Source organism: Anas platyrhynchos, chromosome W (assembly GCF_047663525.1).
Source record: "Anas platyrhynchos isolate ZD024472 breed Pekin duck chromosome W, IASCAAS_PekinDuck_T2T, whole genome shotgun sequence".
NCBI classification, from domain to species: Eukaryota; Metazoa; Chordata; class Aves; order Anseriformes; family Anatidae; genus Anas; species Anas platyrhynchos.
The window spans coordinates 9,836,309-9,863,254 of record NC_092620.1 but is presented as its reverse complement, the minus strand read 5'-3'; the positions used below and the strand labels follow the sequence as shown (position 1 = coordinate 9,863,254).

Sequence of the window (26,946 nt, the reverse complement as noted above, 5' to 3'; positions counted from 1 at the left end):
TTTAGCTGAAAGAGAGAGACAGGTAGCCTTGGGCTAGCAGAAGCAAGGAAGATAAGGGATAAAAGGTAAAAAACAAGAGGGAGAAAAACAGCTTCAGACTGACCCATGGCAACCTTTTGCTCATTAATGCTCATTAACATATTTAAATTAATTCAAATAAAAATTGTAATATATGCTAATGTGGGATTTGGTGTGTCATGTCTGTCGTCGTTCCCCCCCCCCGCTGTTCCTTTGTAATGCGCAAACTCAGTAGAGATAAATTAGGTGAGCTGTAATAGCCAATCAAAAGTAGCCAAAGAGATAGTTTTCATAAGTTTTCTGTGTATAAATTATTGTGATTTGAGTCAGAGGTGTGCTTGCTTTGCAAAAGATTGCCAAACACCTGACTCTGCAGAGTTATATAATTATTTAATTAAAAGACCTTCATGTGGATTCTGACTCTGTGTACTTATTGTTGCGGCACACTGGGCACAAACCTACGGACAACAATCTGGAAAACTACAACTTGATTACTATCACAGAAAATTGATGGGATGAATCACACAAATGGAGTGCTGCAATTGGTGGCTATAAACTGTTCAGAAGGAACAGGCAAGGAAGGAAAGGTGTTTTTTTTTTTTTGCCCTCTGTGCCCTGGTAGAATTTTCAGTCTTGAGGGGTACAGAATGGAGAAAAAGTAGAGTTAAGACCCTAAACCTCAGAAAAGCAAACGTGGTTGTTCAGAGCAGTAGTGCATGGGATCCCTTGGGAAACTGCCATAGATATAAAGGAATAAATGAGAGATGGGAGATATTTACTGTCATTTTTCTTAGGGCACAAGTGCTCTCAATCCCGACACACAAGAAGTTGGGCAGAGGAGGCAGGAGACCAGTTTGTCTAAGTTATGAGCTCTTAGCCAAACTAAAACACACACACACACGCAAAAAAAAAAAAAAAAAAAGCATAGGCAGTGGAGGCAGGGATACGCATCCTGGGAAGATTATAGGGGTATGTCCTGGGAGTGCGAGTAGGGGATCAGGAAAGCCAAGGAGCCAAGGCACAGCTGGAGCTGAACTTGGCTAGAGATGTAAAAAATAACAAAAGGTTTCTTCAACTACACAGGACAGCAAAACAGCAAAGGAAAATAAAAGAAACTGTACCACCCCCCACCCCACCCCATGAGCAAAACAGGTAGTTTTAGTTTGCTTTTAGTTTCTCACTGTTCTAGTCTGCTAGTGATCGTCAATAAATTATATTAATCTCTCTACACTCAGTCTGTTTTGCCCGTGACAGTAATTAATGAGTGATCTCCCTGTCCCTATCTCAATCCATGAGCTTTTTTCATTGTATTTTCTCTACCTGTTCCTTTGAGGAGGGGAGAACCATTGAACTAACCATCAGTGTGAAAACACCACATCTTTGTACTTTGGGAACCATCTATTAACAGTTACACTTTTTACCTTTACTCCTCTGAATGCCCAACTGTAGAGGATACAGGGAATGACACCTTCCCCTTCTCATTCAGGCCATTGACTCTGGCAATTCCAGAGTCACAGCTCATTACACTGTACTGGGGCCTGGACTAAGCATATCAAGCAATAGCTAGCATCCTCAAGGGGAAGAGGTCTCTGGATTTGTGCAGAGATTTGTGCAGGTCTACCTGGAGGTGTGCAAAGCATTTGACACTGTCCCACACAACATCCTTGTCTCTCAATTGCAGAGACATGGATTTGACAGATGGACTATGTGGTAGATAAGGAATTGGTTGGATAGTCAAACTCAAAGAGTTGCAATCAACAGCTCAATGTCCAGGTGGAGATCAGTAATCAGTGGTGTTCCTCAGGGGTGAGTATTGGGACTGGCACTGTTTAACATCTTTGTTGGCGACATGGACAGTGGGATTGACTGCACCCTCATCAAGTTTGCGGATGACACCAAGCTGTGTGGTGCAGTCAACATGCTGGAGGGGGAAGGAATGCCATCCAGAGAGACCTTGACATACTCAAGAGGTGGGCCTGTGTGAACCTCTTGAAGTTCAACAAGGTCAAGTGCAAGGTCCTGCACCTGGGTCTGGGCAATCCCAAACATGAATACAGGTATGTCAATTGAGTGGATACAAAGCAGTCCAGCAGAGAAGGACTTGGGGGTATTAGTTAGTAAAAAGCTTGACATAAGCCAGCAATGGGCGCTTGCAGCCCAAAAAGCCAATAGTATTCTGGGCTGCACGAGAAGAACCAGCCAGAAGGCTGAGAGAGGTGATTTTCCCTCCTCTGCTCTGCTCTCATGAGACCCCATCTGGAATACTGTGTTCAGCTCTGGGGCCCAGAGCACAAGAATGACATGGACTTGTTGGAGGGAGTCCAGAGGAGGGCCATGAAGATCATCAAAGGAATGGAGCAACCCTCCTACAAAGACAGGCTGAGGAAGTTGGGGTTGTTCAGCCTGGAGAAGAGAAGATTCCAGGGAGACCTTATAGCAGCCTTTAGTACTTAAAGGGGGCCTACAGGAAAGATGGAGAGAGACTCTTTATCAGGGAGTATAGTGACAGGACAAGGGGCAATGTCTTTAAACTAAAAGCAAATATATTTAGATTAGACATTAGGAAGAAATTCTTTACTATGAGGGTGGTGAGGCACTGGAACAGGTTGCCCAGAGAAGTTGTGGGTGCCCCATCCCTGCAAGTGTTCAAGGCCAGGTTGGATGGGACTTTGGGCAACCTGGTCTAGTGGAAGGTGTCCCTGTCCATGGCAGGAGGGTTGAAACTAGATAATTTTTAAGGTCTCTTCCAACCCAAACCATTCTATGATCAACATGGTTTATCAAAAGCATTTTTCATGCATAAGGAAAGAAAATTACTTAAACAATAAAGTATCTGAGATCTACAGCAGGTTGATCTATGTGATATATTTCATTAACATAATTCAAAACAAATGTATAAAAAACAAAAGACTATTTCCAGCTTTTATATATAAGAAGATGTCTTATATAAGACAAGAAATTTCTTATATAAGAAATATAAGAAGAATGGTATTCTATAATACAATTATTGAAAAAATAAACAAAGATTTAAACTTCTTTGGAAATTTAAAATGTACAAATAACTAATTAGTATTTTAAAATATTTAAATCTTCCACTTTAATAACTTTTTAGAATCTGAGTTATGCTGCTACTAATAACTTTAAAAATTCAATAGCACTAGACAAATAATTGAGTAATGCCACTAAATTAGTAGCTTGCTACAAGCATTAAATCCTATCCTTAGATACTCTTGAAGACATTGCCTTCTATTGTCTATTTAAAGTATTGTTCATATAGAAAGTAACTTTGCATTCTCTTTTTCAGCTTGTCTAAACTCCATGCAGGTTCTAGAAGACTGAGAAAGCTTCAAGACAAAGCCTGAGGTTATGAAAGCATGCTGGATGGACATAATATCCATGCCAAGAAGTATGCTGGATGTTTCAAAGCCTCAAGATCAAAATCAAAACCCCTTCAGTTCATCTCTCTTTTTAGGGGACTGTCAGACTTTATCCCATATTTATTTCCCTCAAGTTCAACAATGGTGCCAGAAAAAAACAAAACAAAACAAAACAAAACAAAAAAGTGATTTGAACATAGAAAGATGAAAGTAAGGTTTCCCTTTTCCTTCTGTTAATATTTTTTCTAGTTTATCATGTCTGTCCTGTATAGCCAGGCACAGTTGGCCATGATGGCCATTTCCTCACACTTAGGGTGATCCTAGAAACTTCAGTCCTTTCCTGACAGTCTTTTGGAATGACTCATCCAACACTAGAGTGCTGCTCTTAATGGATACAGAAACAAATATTAAGAGACAAACCTTTCTAGAAGTGTGTACTGGCTCCATCCATTTCTAGAAGTGTGTACTGGCTGGGATGGAGTTAGCTTTCTTCACAACAGCCAGTAAGATGCTTGTATTTTGGATTTGTGCATAGAACAATGTTTGTAATACACCAATGCTTTGACTATTGCTGAACAATGTTTGCACAGCATCAAGACTTTCTTTCCCCCCCCCCGTCCCCCCGTCCCCCAGTGAGTAGGATGGGGATGAGCAAGAATTTGGGAGGAAACAAAGCTGGAAGCTGGGCCAGCTGACTGGCCAAAGGGATATTTCATACCATATACAATGCTCAGCAATAAAAGCTGGGGTAGAGGGAGAAGGTTTGGTTTTTGATTTCCAAGGCAGCTGTTGTTCATTGGTCTGCCTTTGTGAGGTGGTGAGTGATTTCTTTTACTTCACTTGTTAGTTTTTCTTCCTTCCTTCACCTATTAAACTGTCTTTATCTTGACCCACAAGCTTTCTTGGTTTTGCTTTTTCTAGTCTCTCCCGAAGGGAGGCTGGTGGGGGGGAAGTGAGCAGCTCTCTGTGTGCTTGGCTGTTGGCCAGGTTCACCCCAAGATAAAGAGCTTACAAGAACTTGTAAAGCCTATTTGTGACGCAGGACTTGGAAGCCAAAGCCAGGATCCGTCTTTTTGCCAGAATAGCTGCCATAAAATAGGAACAGATTCTAAAAGCTGCCTAGCTTGACGGGGAAGTTGACTTGCAGGTAACAATCTCTATAGTCCATTAGAGTCACTGAAAGATTACACAGACAAAGATTATACCACTAATGCATGCAAATACAGGACATCAGGAGTATTGGCTTTTCCTCTTGACTCTAGAAACAGTTTACAACTAGTGTCTACAAGCCAAACATACCCATCATGTCTTTTTGGCAGGACGATCTGGGTGTTTGATGCAATTGCATGGGTCTGTTACAGAACAGCTTTCTATTTGTGACTACTGATAACTAAAGTGCATGTCTTCACTACTGTAGTGGGTTTACGTGGCAAGGTTTTGGAAGCAGGGTGGCTTCTGTGAGAAGAATCTAAAGCTGTCCCATGTTAGGTAAGGGCCCCGCTGCTGACCAGAGCCGAGTAAATAAGCGATGTTGTTTGCGCCTCTGTGAGAGCACATTTAAGAAAGGGGGAAAAAAAAATGCTGCCTCACAACAGCTGGGAGAGTGAGAGGAGTGAGAAACAATCTTGCAGGCGCCAAGGTCAGTGAAGAAGGAGGAGGAGGAGAGGTGCTCCAGGTGCCGGAGCAGAAGTTCCCCTGCAGCCTGTGGTGAGGACCACGGTGAAGCAGGATGTCCCCCTGCAGCCCATGGAGTACCACGGTGGAGCAGGGTTCCACGCTGCAGCCCATGGAGGAGCCCACAGTGGAGCAGGTGGACCTGCACTGACAGAGGCTGCGGCCTGTGGAGGACCCCCATCGGAGCAGATTCTGGGCAGGACCTGTAGCCCGTGGAGAGGAGACCACGCAGGAGCAGGTGACCTGGCAGGAGCTGCTGCCTGTGGGGGACCCAGGTTGGAGCAGTTTTCTCCTGAGGGATGGACCCCGTGGTACGGACCCATATCTGGAGCAGTTCTTGAAGAGCTGCTGCCTCTGGGAAGCCGACGCAGGATCAGTTCAGGAAGGACTGCATCCCGTGGGAGGGACCCCACACTGAAGCAGGGGAAGAGAGTGACCGAGAAGGAACAGCAGAGACGAAGTGCTGTAGACTGACCACAACCCCCCTTCCCCCCTTCTCCTGTGCTGCTCGGGGGGAGGAGGTGGAAGAGGGTGGATGGAGGGAAGGCATTTTTGGTTTCTTTCCTTTGTTTCTCACTTCTCTATCTTGTTAGTAATAGGCAATAAATCTTACAATCTCCCTACTCTGAGTCTGTTTTGCTCATCACGATAATTACTGTGCAATCTCCTCATCCTTATCTCAGCCCTTGAGCCCTTTGCATCGCATTTTCTCCCCCTTCCTCTTTGAGGAGGGGGAGTGAGAGAGCAGCCGTGGTAGAACTCAGCTGCCCACCTGAGTAAAACCAGCACAGCTACCTACTCATACAGACTATGAGATACTAAGGGATACTCCCAGCAGTCTACAGACAAAAGCACCTGGATCCATGGCCAGCGTTAATGCAACTCTTGCAATGTTTTCTACATTTGTCTCTACATGGTACATGAAGGCTGGAGCTCTTCATGTTGATGTGAGGCTGATGGCAGCAGACACAGTAGTACTTCTCAAGCTACATTTGGCAACAAAGACTAATACATGCTTCCCTTTTCATTTAGACTAGAGACAAGAAATATCTAAACTCTTTTTCCCAGTGAAGGCTGGGTCTGGTCCTACTACTGAACTCAATGGTAGGCAACTCACTGCAAATACAGAACCATTTTTATCTGAGAAGAAATATAAGTTAGCTTTCCTTGGCTGATGGGTAGGGCTCAAAGGGTTGTGGTAAATGGGGCCACATCAGGCTGGTGGTCAGTCGCCAGTGGGGTCCCCCAGGGCTCTATTTTAGGGCCAGTTCTTTTCTATATTTTCATAAATGATTTGGATGGAGGACTAGAAGGTGTTTTGAGCAAATTTGTTGATGACACTAAACTGGGAGGAGTTGTTGACTACGTCAAGGGTGGAAAGGCCTTGCAGAGGGATCTGGACAGATTGGAGAGCTGGGCGATCACCAACCCGCATGAAGTTTAACAAGAGCAAGTGCTGGGTCCTGCATCTGGGACAGGGCAACCCTGGCTATACATACAGACTAGGCGTTGAGACACTGGAGAGCAGCCCCAAAGAGAGGGATCTGGGGGTTGTGATTGATAGCAAGCTGAATATGAGCCAGCAGTGTGCCCTGGCAGCCAGGAGGGCCAACCGTGTCCTGGGGTGCATCAAGCATGGCATTGCTAGTCAGCTGAGGGAAGTGATAGTCCTGCTCTACTCTGTGCTGCTGCAGCCTCACCTTGAGTACTGTGTGCAGTTCTGGGCACCACAGTACAAAAAGGATGTGAAACTATTGGAGAGTGTCCAGAGGAGGGCTACGAAGATGGTGAAGGGCCTAGAGGGGAAGACGTATGAGAAGCAGCTGAGGTCACTAGGCCTGTTCAGCCTGGAAAAGAGAAGGCTGAGGGGAGACCTCATTGAGGTCTACAGCTTCCTCACAAGGGGGAGTGGAGGGGAAGGCACCAATCTATTCTCTTTAGTGACCAGTGATAGGACCCGCAGGAATGGTGTCAAGCTGCGATGGGAGGTTCAGGTTGGATATCAGGAAAAGGTTCTTCACTGAGAGGGTTGTTGCGCACTGGAACAGGCTCCCCAGTGAAGTAGCCACGGCACCAAGCCTGTCAGAGTTTAAGAAGCATTTGGACTGTGCACTTTGTCACATGGTCTGAATTTTTGTGTAGACCTCTGTGGTGCCAGGATTTGGACTCAATGATCCTTGTGGGTCCTTTCCAACTCGGGATATTCTATGATTTCCTTTGAGAACATTCCTAAAAAAAGAGTAGAAATGGAAGTCAGTGACAGAATGATTGTCACATAAGTGATAAAATTTATTCACTGAAAGAAAAAAAAATCACTTATTAGTTCATCTCTGGCATTTTGGTTATTACTAAGAAAAGGAAGGCTTTGACAATTCATGGATCTTAACAGTCTTGCACTGTAATCCTCTCCTGAGACACCAAAATCCTAGCATTCCACACAAAAACAGCTTGCAAGTGGATGAGAGCACTGCGTGTGGCCTCCCTGTTGATTGCCTCTGCAAGGACACCCGCACTCCCTGGTCCCTGCACTGCTGGCAACTGGGTAGCACTGTCATTGCACCAGAGCAGCACAAGTCAGCTCAATTCCCTATTCAAGTCCTACTCTGCCTCCAGTTTCTTTCTTCCAAGACACAAATACTTTAAAACTCAAAACAAGTCTGGGAGACAACTAAAATTAGCCTCTCCAAACATATGAGCTGAAATTACTCCATTTGATAGCTATTCCAGCTATCATAGTCTCTAATAGCTGTAGAATCATATTTATAGATTGCCCCTAAATGTGTATACCAAACTACTCAAGTTTTTAAGATGAATTAATTCCTAAGAACTTAGTGACAGTGCTCAGATTCCAGCTAATTCACCCTTTGCTTTTACTCACATAGGACTATAAAATCTACTAGACAGATCTCACAGTAGAGACAAAAAGCCACATTGATGATCTGTTACTCTGTTTTAGGTGGGTGTAAGCAAAACAGAAGTCTGACCTTGACTTTTTTGTTTATTTCATTTTAAGTGATAGCTTTTGCTCAAATACCTGTCATCTTATTTGATGAGTTTTGATGACTTGTGGTTTCCAGGAAGACAGCGCTAAACTCCTGGTCTTTAGGATTTTTATCAGCAACACCACAATCTCACATTGCAAGCTACCAGGTGTGCTATTATCTGGGTACAGATCAGCTTTGACAAAGGTAATAGAACTACATTATCGTTTTGGCAAACAATGGAGTTGCAGGTATTGATGACCAAAATGCCCAGGGCCAAAAATTCTCAACAGGAAAATAATAATCCTTAACTGTAACTTCTGAAATGGTGGTTTTCAAAATGAAAGCTGTAAGACTTTTGTGGCAATGACTGTTTCACAGAACAACAGCCTAGGAAGCCTGAAGGAGTCAAGCCTGCTGTTACAGGCAGCTGCCGTGGAGATACCAAACAACTCTTGCACTGACAACTTCCTCCCTGGCCACAGGAAGACTGGTGAAAGAGTCTTGGGCACAGGTAAAGGACTCTCTTAAGCCAGCGTGGTCACCAACAGTTGAATTGTGTTCAGTAGAAGACCTTCTGGTACTGTTGAGATAGTAAGTGTGTCTTCCATGGATACACGTACTTCGTGACAAGAGGACAAAGTACAAAGAAGCCACAGTGCATTGCTTGAGCAGTATTTCTTCCTAGAGACAAAGAAGGTTAGGGGTAACTAGGTACTGATTAGATATCTAGATAAAATTGATTTTATTTAGACAAGGTCTTGAATACACAACAACGAACAAGTGCAAAATTCTAAAAAATTGATAGAATGTTTGAAAAACTTATGCCCTGACCCTGGCAATGCTGGAGAACTACAGCTTGCAGCACTGTGCTGAGGCCTGGCTTGCACCTATCAAACAGTGATTAACACTACTGAGTACCCTCAAGGGAAGGAGGAGGTCGCTGAATCTGATGACCAGATAAGAAACACTGTGGCTAAACCAGAGGGCCAACCATCTGTGGTATCAGTTGGACCCATAGCCAAGACAAAACAATGGAAACAGAACTCAGCTCATTTAGTAAGGGAAGTCCCAGGAGGGAGAACTGAAATAGGCAGGCGGCTCTAAAGCAGAGTCATCACAAAAACAGGAGGAAGAAGAGACAGAAATCAAAAATGAATCAGAAACCACCCGATCCCTATCCCTGAAAGAGTTGCGAGATATACAAAGGGATTTCAGCCATCACCCAGGTGAGCACATCCTCACCTGACTGCTTTGATGCTTGGATACTGGGGCAGGTAGCCAGGAACTAGAAGGCAAGGAAGCCAAGCAGCTGGGATCCCTCTCTAGAGAAAGGGTCATTGACAGAGAAAATGGGAGAGAGCCACAAGTTCTCATCCTCTGGAAGCAACTCCTGTCAGGTGTGAAGGAAAAGTATCCCTTCAGGGAAGATATTGTATATCACCTAGGCAAGTGGACCACCATGGAGAAAGGTCTCCAGCACCTGAGGGAATTAGCTGTGCTGGAGATGGTCTATAGTGATGTGGACAATGACCAGACACCCAAAGATCCCAATAAAGCCCAGTGTATGCCGTTCATGTGGCAGAAGCTTGTACAGGGTGCACCATCATTGCATGCCAGCACGCTGTCAGCTATAAATTCAAAAGATGGGATGGGACCAACAGTAGATATTGTATCCAGCCAGTTTCAGCAATATGAAGAAAATGTCTCTGCACCACTATGGACTTGCATCTCAGCTGTGGAGAAACTGTCCCAACAGGTCCACCACCTTGAAGAAAATATATCTTCCTCCTCACCCAGATGGAGCAATATTTCAGCCATTAAGAGTCAGCATTTTCCTGCTTGAGGGAGAAAGTACCCAGGATGCACAGCACGTGGCACCCTGTGGTTTTATCTGTGTAACCATGGGGAATATATGAGGAAGTGGGATGGAGAGCCTACCTCGACCCTAGCAGCTCGGGTACATGAACTGAAAGGAAATACAGCAGCCAAAAGGGGGTTTCCTAGGAAAATTACTGCTCTGTTTTTTGTTGGGCAGTCCCCCAGAGGGAGTAGAAAGGCTGATGTTACTCCTGACACTGATGAAGGAACCTCTGCTTCGCATTTGCAAGAATTAAGAGACAGATACTCCAACCAGGACTAGAGGGGCTCTGCCTCTGGACAGGCAGAGGAAAGGGATAACTGGATTTACTGGACTACGTGGATCTGATGGCCTGGCACATCAGGTCCACAAGAGTACAACACTCTAGTGGACACCGGCACACAGTGTACCCTAATGCCATCAGGCTACCAAGGGGCAGAAACCCTCTGTATTTCTGGAGTGACAGGGGATCCCAACAGCTAACTGTATTGGAGGCTGAAGTGAGTCTAACTGGGAATGAGTGGCAAAAGCACCCTATTGTGACTGGCCTGGAGGCTCCTTGCAACCTTGCCATAGACTACCTCAGGATAGGATATTTCAAGGACCCAAAAAGTGTACCAGTGGGCGGTTGGCATAGCTGCCTTAAGTACAGAGAAGATTAAGCAGCTGTCTACCCTGCCTGACCTCTCAGAAGACCCCTCTGTTGTGGGGTTTGCTGAGGGTTGAAAAACAGCAGGTGCCAGTCGCTATCACAGTGTACTGGGTCTGGCTGGAATGTTAACTTTCCCGGCAGCAGCCCATACAGTGCTGTGCTCTGCACTTGTAGCTGGAACAGCAGTGTTATCACACCAGTGTTGTGTCTACTGCTGAGCAGCAGTGGCACAGCATCTCTAACCCTCCTAGGGGGTGGGCAAAAAGTGAGGAGAGAAACATCACTAGGGCAGCTGACCTAAACCAATCAAAGGGATATTCCATACCATGTGATGTCACACTCAGCAATAAAAGGTGGAAACAGGAAGAAGAGGGGAGGGGTGGGCTCTCGTTGAGAAGACGTCGGTCCTCCTCCCGAACACTGGCTACGTGCGTTGAGGCCCTGCTTCAAGGACATGGTCAATCATTGCTCATTTGTGGGAAGTAGAGAGTAATTTCTTTCCTCTGCACTTCCACATAGCCTTCATTTATTTTGTTTGTTTGTTTTCCTCCCTTCTTTTTATTTTTCCTTTTCCCCTCCCTTTTCCCCTTTCCCTTTTTATTTCCCCTTAGTTAAATTGTTTAGTTCATGGTAGTCTTTATTTAATTGTTATTATTATTTCACTTTAATTAAATTATCCTTATCTCAACCCGTGAGTTGTTCTTTGCTTTACTTCTCCCCCTCCTCATCTAAAGGAGGGGGAGTGAGAGAGCGGTTGTGGGGTTTAGCTGCCCAGCACGGTAAAACCACCACACACAGCTGTGCACCGGCAGCAATATCACACCAACCGAGACTCCCTGATTCCCATCCATGAGCTGGTTCATCAGCTGGAAAGCAAAGGAGTGATCAGCAGGACTCACTCACCTTTTAATAGTCCCATATGGCCAGTGAGAAAGTCTAATGGTGAGTGGAGATTAACAGTGGACTATCGTGGCCTGAATGAAGTCACGCCACCGCTGACTGCTGCAGTGCCTGACATGCTAGATCTCCAGTACGAACTGGAATCGAAGGCAGCCAAGTGGTACGCCACAATTGATATCGTTAATACATTTTTCTCCATCCTTTTAGAAGCAGCGTGCAGGGTAAAACCACCACAGCAGGGTAAAACCACCACAACACTGCAGGCATATGGTGTGGGGATAGATTTGACCCCATTTCCTCCAAGCTTGCTTTTTAAGAATGACTCATACCCTTCACATTGAAACACGTACTGAGCTGGTGGTGCATAAATAAAGAGGCTTCAGTCAGTAGTCAAGCCTCACTACAGTAAGAGCTGTGCAGACACACTAAATTCCTCTGCCCTTCCTCATGAGTAAACTATCCCTATTTTTGTGTTACACAAAGAGTTCAGTCTCAGAAGGCTGGAGAGAATAATAAAAAATAAGCTGTTTAATTACATCCCATCTGACATGCCATACACTATCCTCTCACCTTGGATGAACACTTTCTGTAGAATTTGGGTAGCCTCTTATACAAGGAATTTCTGAATTTGAGACCATAAGGAAATATGTACTTACAACCATCATTTTAGTATTTATGTTGCCAGTTTCATAGATTGAACACTCACCAAAATTCAACATTTGGGCATTGTAACAAATGAAACATTCTAAAATTTTATGAACATATGGCAACAACAACAACAACAAAAAGCTCTCCTTCACATCAAACAGTAGAGAAGACACAAAGGACCCTCATCAATTTTGGCAACTTATTGTTTAAAGATTGAGCAGTGCTGAAAAAACACATACTTTACTGGTTGACATAGAGATGTTGATTAATTCCAGTCACATGCAATTAAGCTGTAATTCAACACAATGACAGGCTCAGACAGGTCTAGACAAACAAGAAAAACAACAAAAAATACAATTCCTAAAGGATTCTATAATATATCTATAGAAAAAAAAAAAAGAAGAGAGAGGCGCATAATCTTTCATTTATCATATAAAAATAGAGTATTTAATTCATGCAATGCTATTCAATGCTATTAAGAGATAACACCTTAAAAAGACAGCAAAAATTATTAAACACACTAGAATATTTTGCTGAAGAAGCAGCATAGGATCTTTTTTCCCCATGAAGTTTTAAAGATGAAGTTTTGTACATGTTAAAGATCTGTTGGTTTTCAAACCAGGGAAAAAATAGAGGCATATCTTTTCCTTAAATCTGACCATATTTTACTCTTTATAGATATGGGCAGATATGACAAAGTCTGCTATAATCTATGCTGCAAAAGGAATAATTAGTTACATAAGACATTTTGGTACATTATACAAGACCATCAGGTCAATGCTGTCATGTTAGTAAGACATCACGATCTCTTTGTCAACAGTGTATAGTAACTGACATTAGGAATGTGATACAGTAGCATGATACAACATTTCATGGCCCTTTTCACCATACTTAAGAGATGTTGCTGAAGCTGGAATTTATAACGTTTATTAGTACTAGGTTGTACTGGTCAACGTGCACATGGCCACAATGATTTCACCAATGAAAGCAAACTGTACTCCTTTGAAAAGGCTATATATTTTTATATGAAAACCAAGATTCATTTTCACACATGCTCATTCAGCATTTGTGTTAAAGTAATAAGATGTTAAAACTTACCAAACACTTCAGTCCCATGCAACCAGAACAAAATCAAGTTTTACAACTCAATTTTTTTTTTTAATTTTTATGTTTAATTTTATGAATCCTCTAAAGGAAGGACAGCCTTGAAAAGGAAGCAGATTTAGTCTCATGAGTCCTGTAAAATGTTAACTTTCTCATAAAAAACAAAGATCCTGTAAGCCAAGATAGACCCTTCACCCCTCAGCTTTTTATACCAAGAAAAAGTTCCAAGCCATTGAGGGAGAAACACAGCTTGAGCTACACTTGTACAACAGCCGTGACACCATTTCTGGCTCTGTCAAACTGTAGAGCTAAGCTTTCAGGTTATTTTTTGTATGTGCTCTACCTACCACAATAAGGAACAGCTTAAGTCTCCAAGACTAATAGATTGACACTACATAAGCTGTTCGGTCAAAAAGTAAATTTCAGTTAATTTTAATGGTGCCCCAAAACTAAAATGTATTACTAAAGTAATCATGATCATATACACATCAAGCTAATGTAAAAAACTGAATATTTTAAAGTTTCATTTAAGCGACAGCTTCAGTAAGTGACATTTACTTTTGACAGAAAGTTAAGACAAATTTAAACTGTATTTTAAAATAAAGGAAAAAAGTATTCATTGTAAAGAACCAGAGACAAAAATGGGCCATCAGATACCTAAGCATATTTATTAATTCTCCTCTCAAAAAAAATGATAAACTTCCAAAAACTCACCTTTAACTTCAGGAGAGAATCGAGCTGAATGGCGAGACACAAAAAGTTTCAGTTCTTGATCTAAATTGCACTCAATCAAGTTTGTGTCCCATGACCGGATTCCTAAAATTCAGAATACAAAACATCTAGCTTGACATATGAACATTAGAAGTTATAAATCACTATTACTAAATTTAAATTCTTGTTATTTACATATTTTTAAATTCCAAAAGCAGCCTCTCTTCCTTTCAAGCCACACAACCATCTTCTGCAAAGTGCTGAGTGCTCAGAAGCACTCTGGACAGGGATCAGTCAAAAGCAAGAAGAAATTTGCCTTTCCAAGAGGTAACATTCCTTTAAGGCCCTGCATCCAAGTAGTGACATTATGAGAAGTTATTGATGTCCCTGAATTTACTTTAGAATAGCAATTTACAAAATTGTAGAGTGAATCACTCAGGCGATACTTTAGCCACATTCCACAGCCACTTTATTTGTCCCCCTGTGAAAAAAGAGCATCATCTAGCATGTTGTAAATTAATATTTAAATATGATGTATTAAAATGCTGACCTCTTCATTGAAAAGCTTTGAAGCATCCCATATTTTAAATTAAAATTTAAGTGATCTTTTATTTATTAAATATTAAAATCTAGTTTTGAGATTTAAAAATAGATCTTTTTGATCTTTTTCTTTAAAAATAAATAAATAAAAATAAATATCACATCTTTACTCCCTATAACTTCCCCCCCAGCTACTTCAAAAGTAAGACACTTGACATATAATGTGAACATAAAAAGATATTTTGAAAGCAGACATTTTAAGGACTGAAATTTGACTGGGGAAAAAGAAAAAACTTCACAGCAGCCAAAAGATAAACATATAAATTCCTACCATAAGATTTTTATGAAAAAAAAACCAAACAAACAAACATAAAACCACCAACACTACTAATAGAAGAATATGTTTTAACATTTTTCTACAATTTTCTTGTTTAGCTTTGAAAAATAATGAGTAGTTGCACTAAAGGTAAGCCTAGGTACTGCTGTGATTTTGATTCCAACAGAATGTCATTAGGCTTATACAAATCAACTGGAAAATACAGAATGGAGTGCAGATGACGAAGGATCTAGTGGCCCCTTCCCACATGCCCGAACATGTCTTTGCATGAAATTGTTGAGTTAAATCACTTTCTGATTTGGTACCTTTTTGGGGTGGAAGAAATGCCTGAAGAGGCGCATGGCCAACCCCTTACCATGAGACTAGCACTACAGGCTGCTAACTTTCCTGTCAACACTACCTCTCATATTTTATTCTCTTTCAAGGCAGCAGAAATGTCAAGCCTCACTCTGGTAGAGGCCATGTTGTAGGGTTGAAGGATAAGGAAGAAAAAGAGGGGGAAGAGTAGATAAACCCGATCTGTACTGCTGATCTCCCATTGAAGCTCTGATGAGGTTCTCTATGCAGTTATGGATATCTGCATTTCAAGAGTCTGATCCTTCTTCTGAGATAACTCATTGAGCACTTTTCCTTGTCAGTAGGACAGTCAAGGTATGAACTAGTAGTGTATCCCTGTAAGAAGCATGTGCTATTAAGTAGTTGGTATTTTAAGCTTTACATAGATTTCAAAATACAGCATTGCCTGTATGTTTCTTTGAAGCTCTTCTAAAATATAACTGAACTATGATCATCTACTTCCACTTAATCACTTATGCATCATTGTTCAGAGGCATAAGCAACAAGTATCCTTCTGCAAGTCTCCTGATTTTCATTTCTCAGAAATCTCTTGGCCATATGGTATATTTGGTATTGACAGGCAAATACAACGTAGCAAGCTTTAATGTTTTCCAGGTGTTGGAATATTTGAAAAGAGGAAAGTAAAGACTATATAACACCATGCATGTACAGTGCATTTGAAAACTGATGAGTAAACTGATATTGATCATGAGGCTGATGTATGTTGAATGAATGAGTGCTGAACTTCAAGAAGCTAGAAGACAACAGGTCACTAACAGCAAGCTTGGGAGGGGGGGTGCTTCAAAGTTTTCTGGAAATCAGTTAAGCAAAATTGACTATAATTCAGCAATACTGTTAATGATGAGCCTGTCCACCATCCTTAACCACAGGGTCACAGAATTGTAGGGGTTGGAAGGAACCTCTGAAGATCAAGTCCGAGACCCCTGATAAAAGCAGGTTCCCTACAGTAGGTTGAGCAGGAAAGCATCCAGGCAGGTCTTGAGACCAGATCTCCAGAGAAGGAGACTCCCCAACCTCTCTGAGCTGCCTGTTCCAGCGCTCTGTGACCCTCACTGCAAAGAAGTTCTTACACATTTGTGTGGAACTTCCTGTGTTCCCATTTTTAGCCATTGCCCCTTGTCCTATTGCACACCACTGAAAAGAGCCTGGCCCCCATCCATTTTCCTCCTGCATTTTAGATATTTATAAATGTTGATCAGATCCCCTCTGTCTTCTCTTCTTCAGGCTGAGCAGACCCAGGTCTCTCAGTCTTTCCTCGTATGGAAGATGTCCCAGGCCCTTAATCATCTTTGTGGTTCTCCTCTGGACTCTCTCTAGATCTCTTTTTTGAACTGGAGAGTCCAGAACCAGACACAGTATTCCAGATGTGGCCTCACCAGAGCAGAATAGAAGGGGAGGATCACCTCCATTAACCTGCTGGCCTTGACCTTTTTAATGCATCCCAGGATGCCATTGGCCTTCTTGGCCACAAGGGCATACTGCTGTTGTCCACCAGGACCCCTAGGTCCTTCTCTGCAGAGCTCCCCTCCAGCAGGTCAGCCCTTAACCTGTACTAATGCCTGCAGTTATTCCTCCCCAGGTGCAAGACTCTACACTTACTCTTGTTTAACCTCATCAGGTTCCTCTCTGCTCAACTCTCCAGCCTGTCTAGGTTTCACTGAATGGCAGCGCAGCCTTCTGGTGCACCACTCCTCCCAGTTTTGTATCATCAGCAAACTTGCTGAGGGTGGACTCTATCACTTCGTCCAGGTAACTGATGAAGATGTTGAACAAAACTGGACCCAGTAACAACCCCTAGGGAACATCACTAGCTACAGGCCTCCAACTAGACTCCGCACCACTGATCACAATCCTATGAGCTCTGCCAGTCAGCCAGTTCTCAATCCACCTCACTGTCCACTCTTCCATCCCACACTTCCTGAGCTTCATTAAAAGGATATTTTGGGAGACATTGTGAAAAGCCTTGCTGAAGGCCATGTGGACAACATCTACTGCTCTCCCCTCATCTACCCAGCCAGTGATGACATCACAGAAGGCTACTAGATTGGTCGAGCATGATTTCCCCTTGGTGAACCTATGTTAACTATTCCTGATAACCTTCTTCTCTTCAAATTGCTTGGAGATGGTATCCAGAACAAGTTGTTCCATCACCTTTCCAGGGACCAGTGGTAAGGCTGACTGGCCTGTAGTTGCCTGGGTCTTCTTTCTTGCCCTTTTTGAAGACTGGCATGACATTGGCTATCCTCCAGTCATCTGGTACCTCTTTCCATTCTCCATGGCCTTTCAAAGATGATAGAGAGTGATTCAACAATCACATCTGTCAGCTCCCTAAGCACACATGGGTGCAGGGAACATGGATTTGTGTGCACTGATTCTGGCTAGATGCTCTCTGATCAGATCTTCCTCAACCAATGGGAAGTCTTCCTTTCTCCAGACTCTCTCTTTTACCTCCAGGGTCTGGGATTCCCAAGGGGCAGTCTTAGCAGTAAAGACTGAAGCAAAGAAGGCGTTCAGCATTTCCACCTTCTCAGTGTCCCCTGTTACAAGGGCACCCACCTCATTCAGTAGCGGACCCAAATTTTCCCTAGGCTTTTCTTTTTATGTCGATAGTAAAAGGAAGACTTTCTTGTTACCTTTGACCTCTTTTGCCAGATTTAATTCCAAATGGGCCTTAGCCTTCCTTGCCGCATCCCTATGGGTCCTGACAGCATTCCTGTATTCCTCCTAAGTGGCCAGGCCTTTTTTTCCACATTTCATAGACTTTCTTCTTTCCTTTGAGTTTATTCATGAGCACCTTGCTCATCCACGCAGGACCTTTGCTACCTTTCCCTGCTTTTTTGCTCTTAGGGATGCACCGATATGAGCTTGGAAGAAGCTGTGTTTAAGTGTCAACCAACTCTCTTGGGCCCCCTTACCTTCCAACACTCTAGCTAGGATACCTCCAAGTCGGTCCTTGAAGAGGTAGAAGTTGGCTCTCCTGAAGTCCAGGGTTGCAATCCTACTAACTGCTTTGCTTCTTCCACACAAGATCCTGAACTCTATTATCTCTGATCGCTGCATCCTAGGTTGCCCTCAACCAGCCCTTCCTTGTTAGTAAGAGCAAGGTCCAGCAGAACACCTCTCCTCATTAACTTTCTGATACAGATGGTAGAGGAGCTATCTTCAATGCATTGCAGGAACCTCCTGGACCATGTGTGCCTGGAAGTGTTGCTTATTCAATAAATATCAGGATGATTGAAGTCCCCCATGAGAATCAGTGCTTGTGAACATGAAGCTACTTCTAGCTGTCTGTAGAAAGCCTGTAGGTGGTCTGTAGTAAACACCCACAGCAGTGTCACCCATGTTAGCCTGCTCCTTAATTCTCACCCACAAGCTTTCCACTCATTCATTATTCACCTCCAGGTGACGCTCGATACATTCCAGTTGCTCTCTCACATAAGGAAATGCTTCACCACCTCACCTCCCTGACCTGTCTTTCCTAAAAAGGACATAACCATCCATGACAGCATTCCAGTCATGTGAGCTGTCCCACCAAGTCTCCGTGATCACAGTGAGATCATGGCCCCGTGACCGCACACGGATCTCTAGTTCTTCCTATTTATTCTTCATGCTGCATGCATTGGTATACAGGCACTTTAGGGAAGCAGGGGGTACAGGTATCCCTAGAGGGATGCAAGAGGATTTCCCATAGGTATACTCACTGTTGAAGTAGCTGGTCTTATGGCTTCTGTCATTGGAGGCAGCTAAGGAACATTTGTTGCTCATTAGGCTGGCCTGGCTCATTCCCCAGTCCATTGCAATGGCACAAGCATTGTTATTATGGACCCCACCCCCCAAGTCCTTCAGTTTAAAGCACACCTCACTAGGTTAGTCAGCTTGTTGACAAAGACTGCCTCTGCTAGACCTTTGTCATGAATCCAGATTTGTGGTAGGGATAAAGTTCTGATTGATTAGGCATAGTCAAGCTGCTGAGCCAGTGTCCAAAATACACCACTCAATGTAAAATAGATAGCTAAAAAAGCCTAGACATACCATGTGCATGGTAGTCCTAGAAGCTGAAATTGGGATTTAGATAGAATATCCCAGATCTGCAGCTGCATGATTCAGCATTCTGAATGCAAAAATTGTACATGTACATTATAATCTAGTATAATGTATTATATTCATTATATAACCAAATCATGTTTGGATAGAACAGAGATAAGTCTGGAAGTAAAATTCAAGGTCAAACCAATGATGTACAGCATTAACAGGATGGAATTAACTACTGGAAGTATGACTGAGCTGGAGCTATTTCTTTCTGAAGTCTTAGGAGTGCAATGCCACTAGACACAGGGCTAATCAGACAGCACACCCAGTAGCATCTGCTGAATCAGTGGAAAGAAAGATCTTGAAGCTTTCTTTTCACTCCTCCCTTATTTTTTGATGAATAGCAGATTGGAGGATTGCCCCTTTTGCAAAAAAAAAAAAAAAAAAAAAAAAGTTATCCCAAATATAATCATTTAGAAATGAAGCTTCAAGCCATTCCTGCTTCATGATATGACTCTGAATTCTACCAGGTTGTATAACGTCATGCCACTGTTGTGTTATCAGCAAATATTGTCTTTGACACATTGCTCTGTAGTTCAGTGCATGAATTCACACTTTTCAGTGATGACTTAAGAAATGTACAAGAGAAGACATCAAGGCAATAATCAAGAACCCTAAACTCATTTAAGGCTCTGCTGAGAATAAAGCTTGAAAGAAGCTGTTTTGTTTGTTGTTTTTTTTTTTTTTCCTTCCCCTAGACTACAGCATACTTGCCCAAAAGAAAGATTAGTCAAGTTCATATTTGCCTCACACAGATAGAGCTTCAGACTAGTATACTCATCCAGAGCAACACAATGCAAAATTCGATCAAGGTTTTTTCCTAGTGAGCAAAATCCCAATCAGACCATCTGACACCAGGAGCAGTGAGGTGACTTCTAATCCAAAATGATGAAAAAGCCAAAGCATTCCCTCTGAACATCTAAAACTGTAAGTGGGTATTATGCTTAGTGACTGTATAGTAGAAGCTTCAAGAAGAGACCGAAGGGCATTTCTTCAGAGGAAGGATGACATCAGATGTCTTGAGGGTAGAAGTTTTTTGCTCTATAAATTTTATTTAATTAAAATGCAGCCAAGTCATTTCTGACAGTCAAAACTTAGATAAAATTAGGAAAGTGCAATGCTGAAGAGGCTCTGAATGACAAAGCATCTACCTCAGTAATTCTCCCTAAAACACAATAGTCACAATAAAAATGAACAGGTCATAGTAACGCTAGTTATCTGTGATGAGGAAGCCCTTCGCCACAAACAGAGAAGAAAAAGAAACAAGAGAAATAGCCAACTAAACTAACAATGTTTGAGAAAACAATAGAGACTATTCAAGTCTAACTAGACTGCTGAACCACACCCACATGACAAGGCTGCTACCAGTTCCCCCTTGCATGGTCTTTCTCCTCTCTAACAATGGCAGGTTTCTGATCTCTGCTTTCATCAGACCAGAACAAAATAGATGTTACAAAATCATGTTTCAATTGAGCTTAAACTATAGGGTCCAGCAATAGTTTCCTTTGTGTTTCATACCGCTATTATGGCAACAGGGTTTTTTTCCCTTCTCCATGTGCACCGCTATCTATTTTATTAGAAACTACATCAATAACTTAAAAACTCTAGTTATTTCATTTGTCTCTTTCTTAAGACAGCAATACATGAAGGTATCACAAATAAACATTGAGTCATAGCAGCCTGTAGCTGGACAATAATGAGGCTGAACACTCAGATATTAGCCTTGTTACCTATATGTTTTTATTTGTTTAAATATAGATACCAGTGTGTATTTAAAGCTTAGGTCCTGAAAAAAAAAAAAAAAAAAAAAAAAAGAAGAAAAAAAAAAGTAGCAAACAGAAAGTCTCATTGCTGAAAGTTAGACACAATAGGCACAGATGCATTCCTGCTCGGAGAGAATTTGCTAGCCAGAGGAAAAAATCCCCGAATTCCGTCGGTTTGATTTCACGGTGAAGGAGAACCGTTTGCTCGGGAGCTGAGGGGGAAAAAACAGAAAAACTGCCCTAACCCAAACGCGTTTTTCAGCGGCGGCGCGGGTGCCCTTTGTCCGCTCTGGGCTGCCATAGGGACCGCAGTGCGGACTGCACCACACCCACCCGTCGGTGTCTCCGAGCAGACGGAGTTGGCAAGCATCTGGTTCTTGCCGGAGCCCTAGCGCTTCCACCCCGACAATGGCGAGGAGGAGGCTCACCGACCTCGCCCGCCGCCAGCAAGCAGAGCGGGGGTTGAAGAACGGCGCACGCTGAGACGACTGTGGATCTTTGTACGGCTGGCAGCGAGGAGCCGCCGCCGTAAGCCTCAGGGGGCTCACCCCGTAGCCTCTGACCGCCGCACCCCGGCGCTCGTACGCGACCGGGCGGGAGGGGGAATAGGAGGGACGTGCAGTCAGGCGGGACGATAATCCCCTCATAAAATGATAAGTGAACAGATTTTGCAGCTCATGTTTGTGTTGTTCCTCCCCTAGCTCCCTACAACCAGCAAGGGGTCGACGGTAGATGTGAGTGGCCGCCCATGCTCCGCGACGCCCCGGCTCGCCCCGCGGTGCAGCCGCGCCTGCGGCCGTCCTGCACCTTGCCGCCGCCTCACCTCGCTCGATGTTGGCGATGGCCTGCCGTAGATGCTCCTCAGTCACCAGCTCGCCGATAACCACCAACAGGTAAAATTTGTTGTCCAGGAAGCGGTGTGAAAGGCTGGACGAGGTAGGGTTGGGGATGCTACAAGATGGCTCCGAGTCTATTTCCACCACCACAGTGGCCATCACGGTTGCCCGCTCCACCCCGGGGCTCTGAGGGGAGGAGGGCCGCTCGGTGATAGATCTGCAAGTGGCAGGGACTGAGATCAACTGGAAGGGTGGTGACGCTTTTATACGGAGACAGTGCAGGGCAGGGACCTAGCAACTAGGAGGAGGAGGAAGGGGGGGAGCTGGTACATCCCTGCACTGCCACTGCCGCTTTTCCAGCATCCACAGCTGATGTCATCTGCAGTAAATCCTCCCTGAAGCAGCCCCTGGAAGCAGGAAGGATGCGGGATGCGAACATTGCCCCGAAGGGGTACTGTGGGGACAGCCTTGGAGTGTGCCCTGGCCTGCAGCAGGACCTGTCTGGGACTGGGGGCGAGGGCCTCTTCCTTTGGCACCGTCTGCTTTGGTGCAGTTTCCACCTCCCTTTCTCCCCCTGTGCCCTTCAGGGTTCTCACCCTCCCAGTTTGGTCGTTCCTTGTTGTTTGTTCCCTCTTGGTCTTACTCTGCTGGCTTAGCCATTCCTCACTCCTCAAGGCCTTCCTAAGATCTCAGCCTGTGGCTTGGCTGTCCTGGAAGCCTGGTGGCTATGCCATGAGGAGCCACAGGTGATCCCTGGCAGACCTCATTAGTTCATCTAATTAGTTTATCCTCCCCCTCTACTCTGCCCTGGTCAGGCCTCACCTGGAGTACTGTGTCCAGTTCTGGGCTCCCCGGTACAAGAAAGACAGGGATCTCCTGGAAAGAGTCCAGCAGAGGGCTACAAAGACGATACAGGGCCTGGAGCATCTTCCTTATGAGGAAAGGCTGAGAGACCTGTGTCTGTTCAGCCTGGAGAAAAGAAGACTGAGAGGGGATCTCATCAATGTGTATAAATACCTGAGGTGTGGGAGACAGAGGGATTTGGCCAACCTCTTTTCAGTGGTTTGTGGGGACAGGACAAGGGGCAATGGCCACAAAATGGAGCACAGGAAGTTCCGCACCAACATGTGAAAGAATTTCTTCACGGTGAGGGTGATGGAGCACTGGAACAGGCTGCCCAGGGAGGTTGTGGAGTCTCCTTCTCTGGAGATATTTAAGGCCCGTCTGGACGCCTACCTGGGCAGCCTGCTCTGAGGAACCTACTTTGGCAGGGGGGTTGGACCTGATGATATTTCGAGGTCCCTTCCAACCCCTTTGATTCTGTGATCTGGAAAAGCTGGCATTGGGGCTCCAGCTGCACTCCTGACTGAATAAAAAAAGCAGCTCAGTTGTCTAAGGCCACGAGTCCAGTCTCCTGCATCTTACTGTAACACTGCCACAAAATTTGAGCCGTGTTTTTCCCCCCTCACAACTGGCAATCTAAATATTCTTCTTATTTTTTTTTCTTTTGGAAGCAGGTTTTTACACGTATTCAAGGCCCATGGATATATTTGACTCACCCTAGAAAAGCACTGTTTCTGGACTAGCTGATAAAATCCATAATTTTAAGGCTCCAAAAGTTCAAAGGGCTTTGAGTAACTTTTTTTTTATTAGGTTTGAGCAACTCTAGGGAGCAGTAGTATCAGAAAACATCTACAATTACAGAAACAAAGGCTGGATCCCTCTTGATTACCATGTAAATATTAGACATTGGCTTTCTGATACTCACTGAGACCCACTTGAGAGAAACCCAGTCACCTTCTAATTGTGCGTTATTTTCCCCTAAAATGGGATAGAGCAGTCTAAAATAAATCTGGTCTCTGGAGTATGGAAATGTACTGGGTCTGGCTGGGGTGGAGTTAATTTTCCCTGTAGCAGCCCATACAGTGTTGTGCTCTGCACTTGCAGCTAGAACAGCATTGGTATCACACCAGTGTTATGTCTACTGCTGAGCAATACTGGCACAGCATCAGGACTCCCTCTAACCCCCCAGGAGCCAGCAGGCTCTGGGTGGGCAAGAGGTGAAGAAGGAACATCACCAGGGCAGCTGACCTAAACCAACCAAAGGGATATTCCATAACATATGATGTCACACTTGGCAATAAAAGGTGGAAAAAGGAAGGCGAGGGGAGGGGTGGGGTGGGCTCTCGTGAAAACGTCTGTCTTCCCAAGCAACATCTACATGCGTTGAGGCCCTGCTTCAAGGACATGGTCAAGTATCACTTGTTGGTGGGAAGTAGAGAGTAATTTCTTTCCTCTGCACTTCCATACAGCCTTTTCTTGTTGTTTTTTTCCCCTTTAGTTAAATTTTTAAATTAATAATATTTTCCCCTTAATAATTATTTTTCCTTTAATTAAATTATCCTTATATCAACCCGTGAGTTGTTTCTTTCCTTTTCTTCTTCCCTTCCTCTTCTGAGGAGGAGAGTGAGAGAGCGGCTGTGGTGGAGTTCAGCTGCCTAGCAAGGTAAAACCACCACAGGAAGGAGCTTTCTAAGGGGACTTGCTAACTGGTTGCAAAATGGAGTGATAGTGGTTCTTGAACATTAAGGTAAAACCATTACTTGCCTCACAAGCACAGCAGATTAAATGTGTTACTCTGAGAAATACATGCCAGTGCACAAAAGACATTATATATGCTTTTTAGCACTTTTTTGTTTTAAGAAAAAATGAAATTATACATAACTGAAAAAATGTCCATGGATTTGAAGAGCAAAAGGCAAAATGGATATATTTTGTGTTGTGATTTAACCTGGCCAGCAGGTAAGCACCACACAGCATTCACTCCACCCTCCCCCCCAGGTGGGTTGGGGGAGAGAATCAGAAAAAAGTAAAAGCTTGTGGGTTCAGATAAAGACAGTTTATTAGGAAAAAATAAAATAATGATAATAGTAATAATAGTGAACAAAACAAGTGATGCACAATGCAAACCCTGCTGCTAGGGGATGGGATGGGCATCAGTCAGTGGGCCCACCATCTGCTGACCAATGCCCAGCCCATCCCTGAGCAGCAGTCCCCCCCAACCCTGGCCAGCCACCCCATATTAATTGCTCAGCGTGATGTCATATGGTATGGAATATCCCTTTGGCCAGTTTGGGTCAGCTGTCCTGGTTCTGTCCCCTCCCAGCTCCTTGTGCACCCCCAGCCTGCTCACTGGCAGGGTGGTATGAGAAGCTGAGAAGTCCTTGGCTTAGCATAAGCACTGCTTTGAAACAACTAAAACATTAGAGTGTTATCAACATTATTCTCATCCTAAATCCAAAACACAGCACCATACCAGCTACTAGGAGGAAAATTAACTATTCTAGCCGAAAGCTAGACATTATGTCAAAGACGAAAATGCTTGCATGCAGGTAGGTAATACATATAAATATTTGAAATAGCCTCCTGAGGTAGTCCTCTATTTTATATTGTGCTGTAAAATAATATGCATCTAGAATAGAGTATAAAATGTGAACTGTTACAGTCAAACTGTATGATGATGGGACATATTTCACACATTAAAACCTTAAGGAACAAGAGGCTACATTTGGAAGAAAATGGTCTTGCACTAAACTCTTTAAGGGATGCAGACCTCTGCCCTCATGTATTCACAAGCATATGCCACTTCATCTGAGATAAAAGTCAAAGAAGAAAAGATGCTTTAACCTTATGGATGCATCTCTGAGAAAGCTGCAGGTTCTCAGCTCCATTGGTAGTATTCACACTGTAACTTGCCCTACTGGAATCTCACTTCAGTAGTTTTGTTTGTCATCATCTTTATGTATCTGGAAACCCATTTATAGGGTGAGTGAGTCCTGCTGATCACTCCTTGGCTTTCCAGCTGATGAACCAGCTCATGGATGGGAATCAGGGATTCTCGGTTGGTGTGATATTGCTGCCGGTGCACAGCTGTGGTAGCGACTGGCACCTGCTGTTTTTCAACCCTCAGCAAACCCCACAACAGAGGGGTCTTCTGAGAGGTCAGGCAGGGTAGACAGCTGCTTAATCTTCTCTGTACTTAAGGCAGCTATGCCAACAGCCCACTGGTACACTTTTTGGGTCCTTGAAATATCCTCTCCTGAGGTAGTCTATGCCAAGGTTGCAAGGAGCCTCCAGGCCAGTCACAATAGGGTGCTTTTGCCACTCATTCCCAGTTAGACTCACTTCAGCCTCCAATACAGTTAGCTGTTGGGATCCCTATCGCTCCAGAAATACAGAGGGTTTCTGCCCCTTGGTAGCCTGATGGCATTAGGGTACACTGTGTGCTGGTGTCTGTTAGAGCATTCTACTCCTGCGGGTCCAATGTGCCAGGCCATCAGATCCACGTAGTCCAGTAAATCCAGTTATCCCTTTCCTCTGCCTGTCCAGAGGCAGGGCCCCTCTAGTCCTGGTTGGAGTATCCACTTGCTGTTTTTGGTGGTTTTACCCAGCTCAGCAGCTGAACTCCACCACAGCCACTCTTTCACTTCCCCGCTTCAAAGGGAAAGGAGGAGAAAATATGATGAAAAGGGCTCAAGGGTTGAGATAAGGACTGGGAGATCACTCAACAGTTATCATCACAGGCAAAACAGACTCAGCATAGGGAGATTAACATAATTTATTGCCTATTACTAACAGACTAGAGCAGTGAGAAACTAAAAGCAAACTAAAAACATCTTCCCCTCCATCCACCCTCTTCTATATCGTCCTCCTGAGCGACACAGGGGAATGGGGGTTGCGGTCAGTCCATAACACTTCATCTCCACCCCTGCTTCATGGTCACTGTCATCCCCTGTTTCAACGTGGAGTCCCTCACATGGGGTACAGTCCTTTCTGAACTGCTCCTATGCGGGCTTCCCACAGGCAGCAGCTCTTCAAGAACTACTCCAATATGTGTCTGTACCTTGGGGTCCGTCCTTCAGGAGTAAACTGCTCTAACATGGCTCCCCCATGGGCAGCAGCTCCTGCCAGGTCACCTGCTCCTGCATGGTCCCTTCTCCACAGGCTACTGGTCCAGCCCTGATTCTGCTCTGGTGGGGGCTCTCCATGGGCAGCAGACTCCTTCTAGCCAGATCTACTTGCTCCACCGTGGGCTCCT

At 44.0% G+C, this 26,946-nt stretch overlaps 2 protein-coding genes across 4 annotated transcripts in view; one reads left to right on the top strand and one right to left on the bottom strand.

The window, feature by feature from the left end:
- LOC101796523 (microtubule-associated protein 1B) overlaps positions 1–22,647 on the bottom strand; it is a 127,621-nt gene extending 104,974 nt beyond the window's left edge. The window contains exons 1-2 of the mRNA XM_038169546.2: positions 21,836–22,647; positions 13,930–14,031 (exon numbers count right to left, since the gene is read on the bottom strand). Coding sequence (XP_038025474.1) covers positions 13,930–14,031; positions 21,836–22,007 — 274 coding nt within the window. The 5' untranslated portion in view covers positions 22,008–22,647. The remainder of the gene's footprint in view (positions 1–13,929; positions 14,032–21,835) is intronic.
- LOC113842230 (uncharacterized) overlaps positions 21,223–26,946 on the top strand; it is a 58,627-nt gene continuing 52,903 nt past the window's right edge. For 2 of the 3 annotated variants that reach the window (XR_003494551.3, XR_003494550.3), the window contains exons 1-2: positions 21,223–21,540; positions 21,714–21,905. The gene's annotated coding sequence lies outside the window, so the exon portion shown is untranslated. The remainder of the gene's footprint in view (positions 21,541–21,713; positions 21,906–26,946) is intronic. The other variant, XM_072030627.1, reaches the window with a different exon arrangement.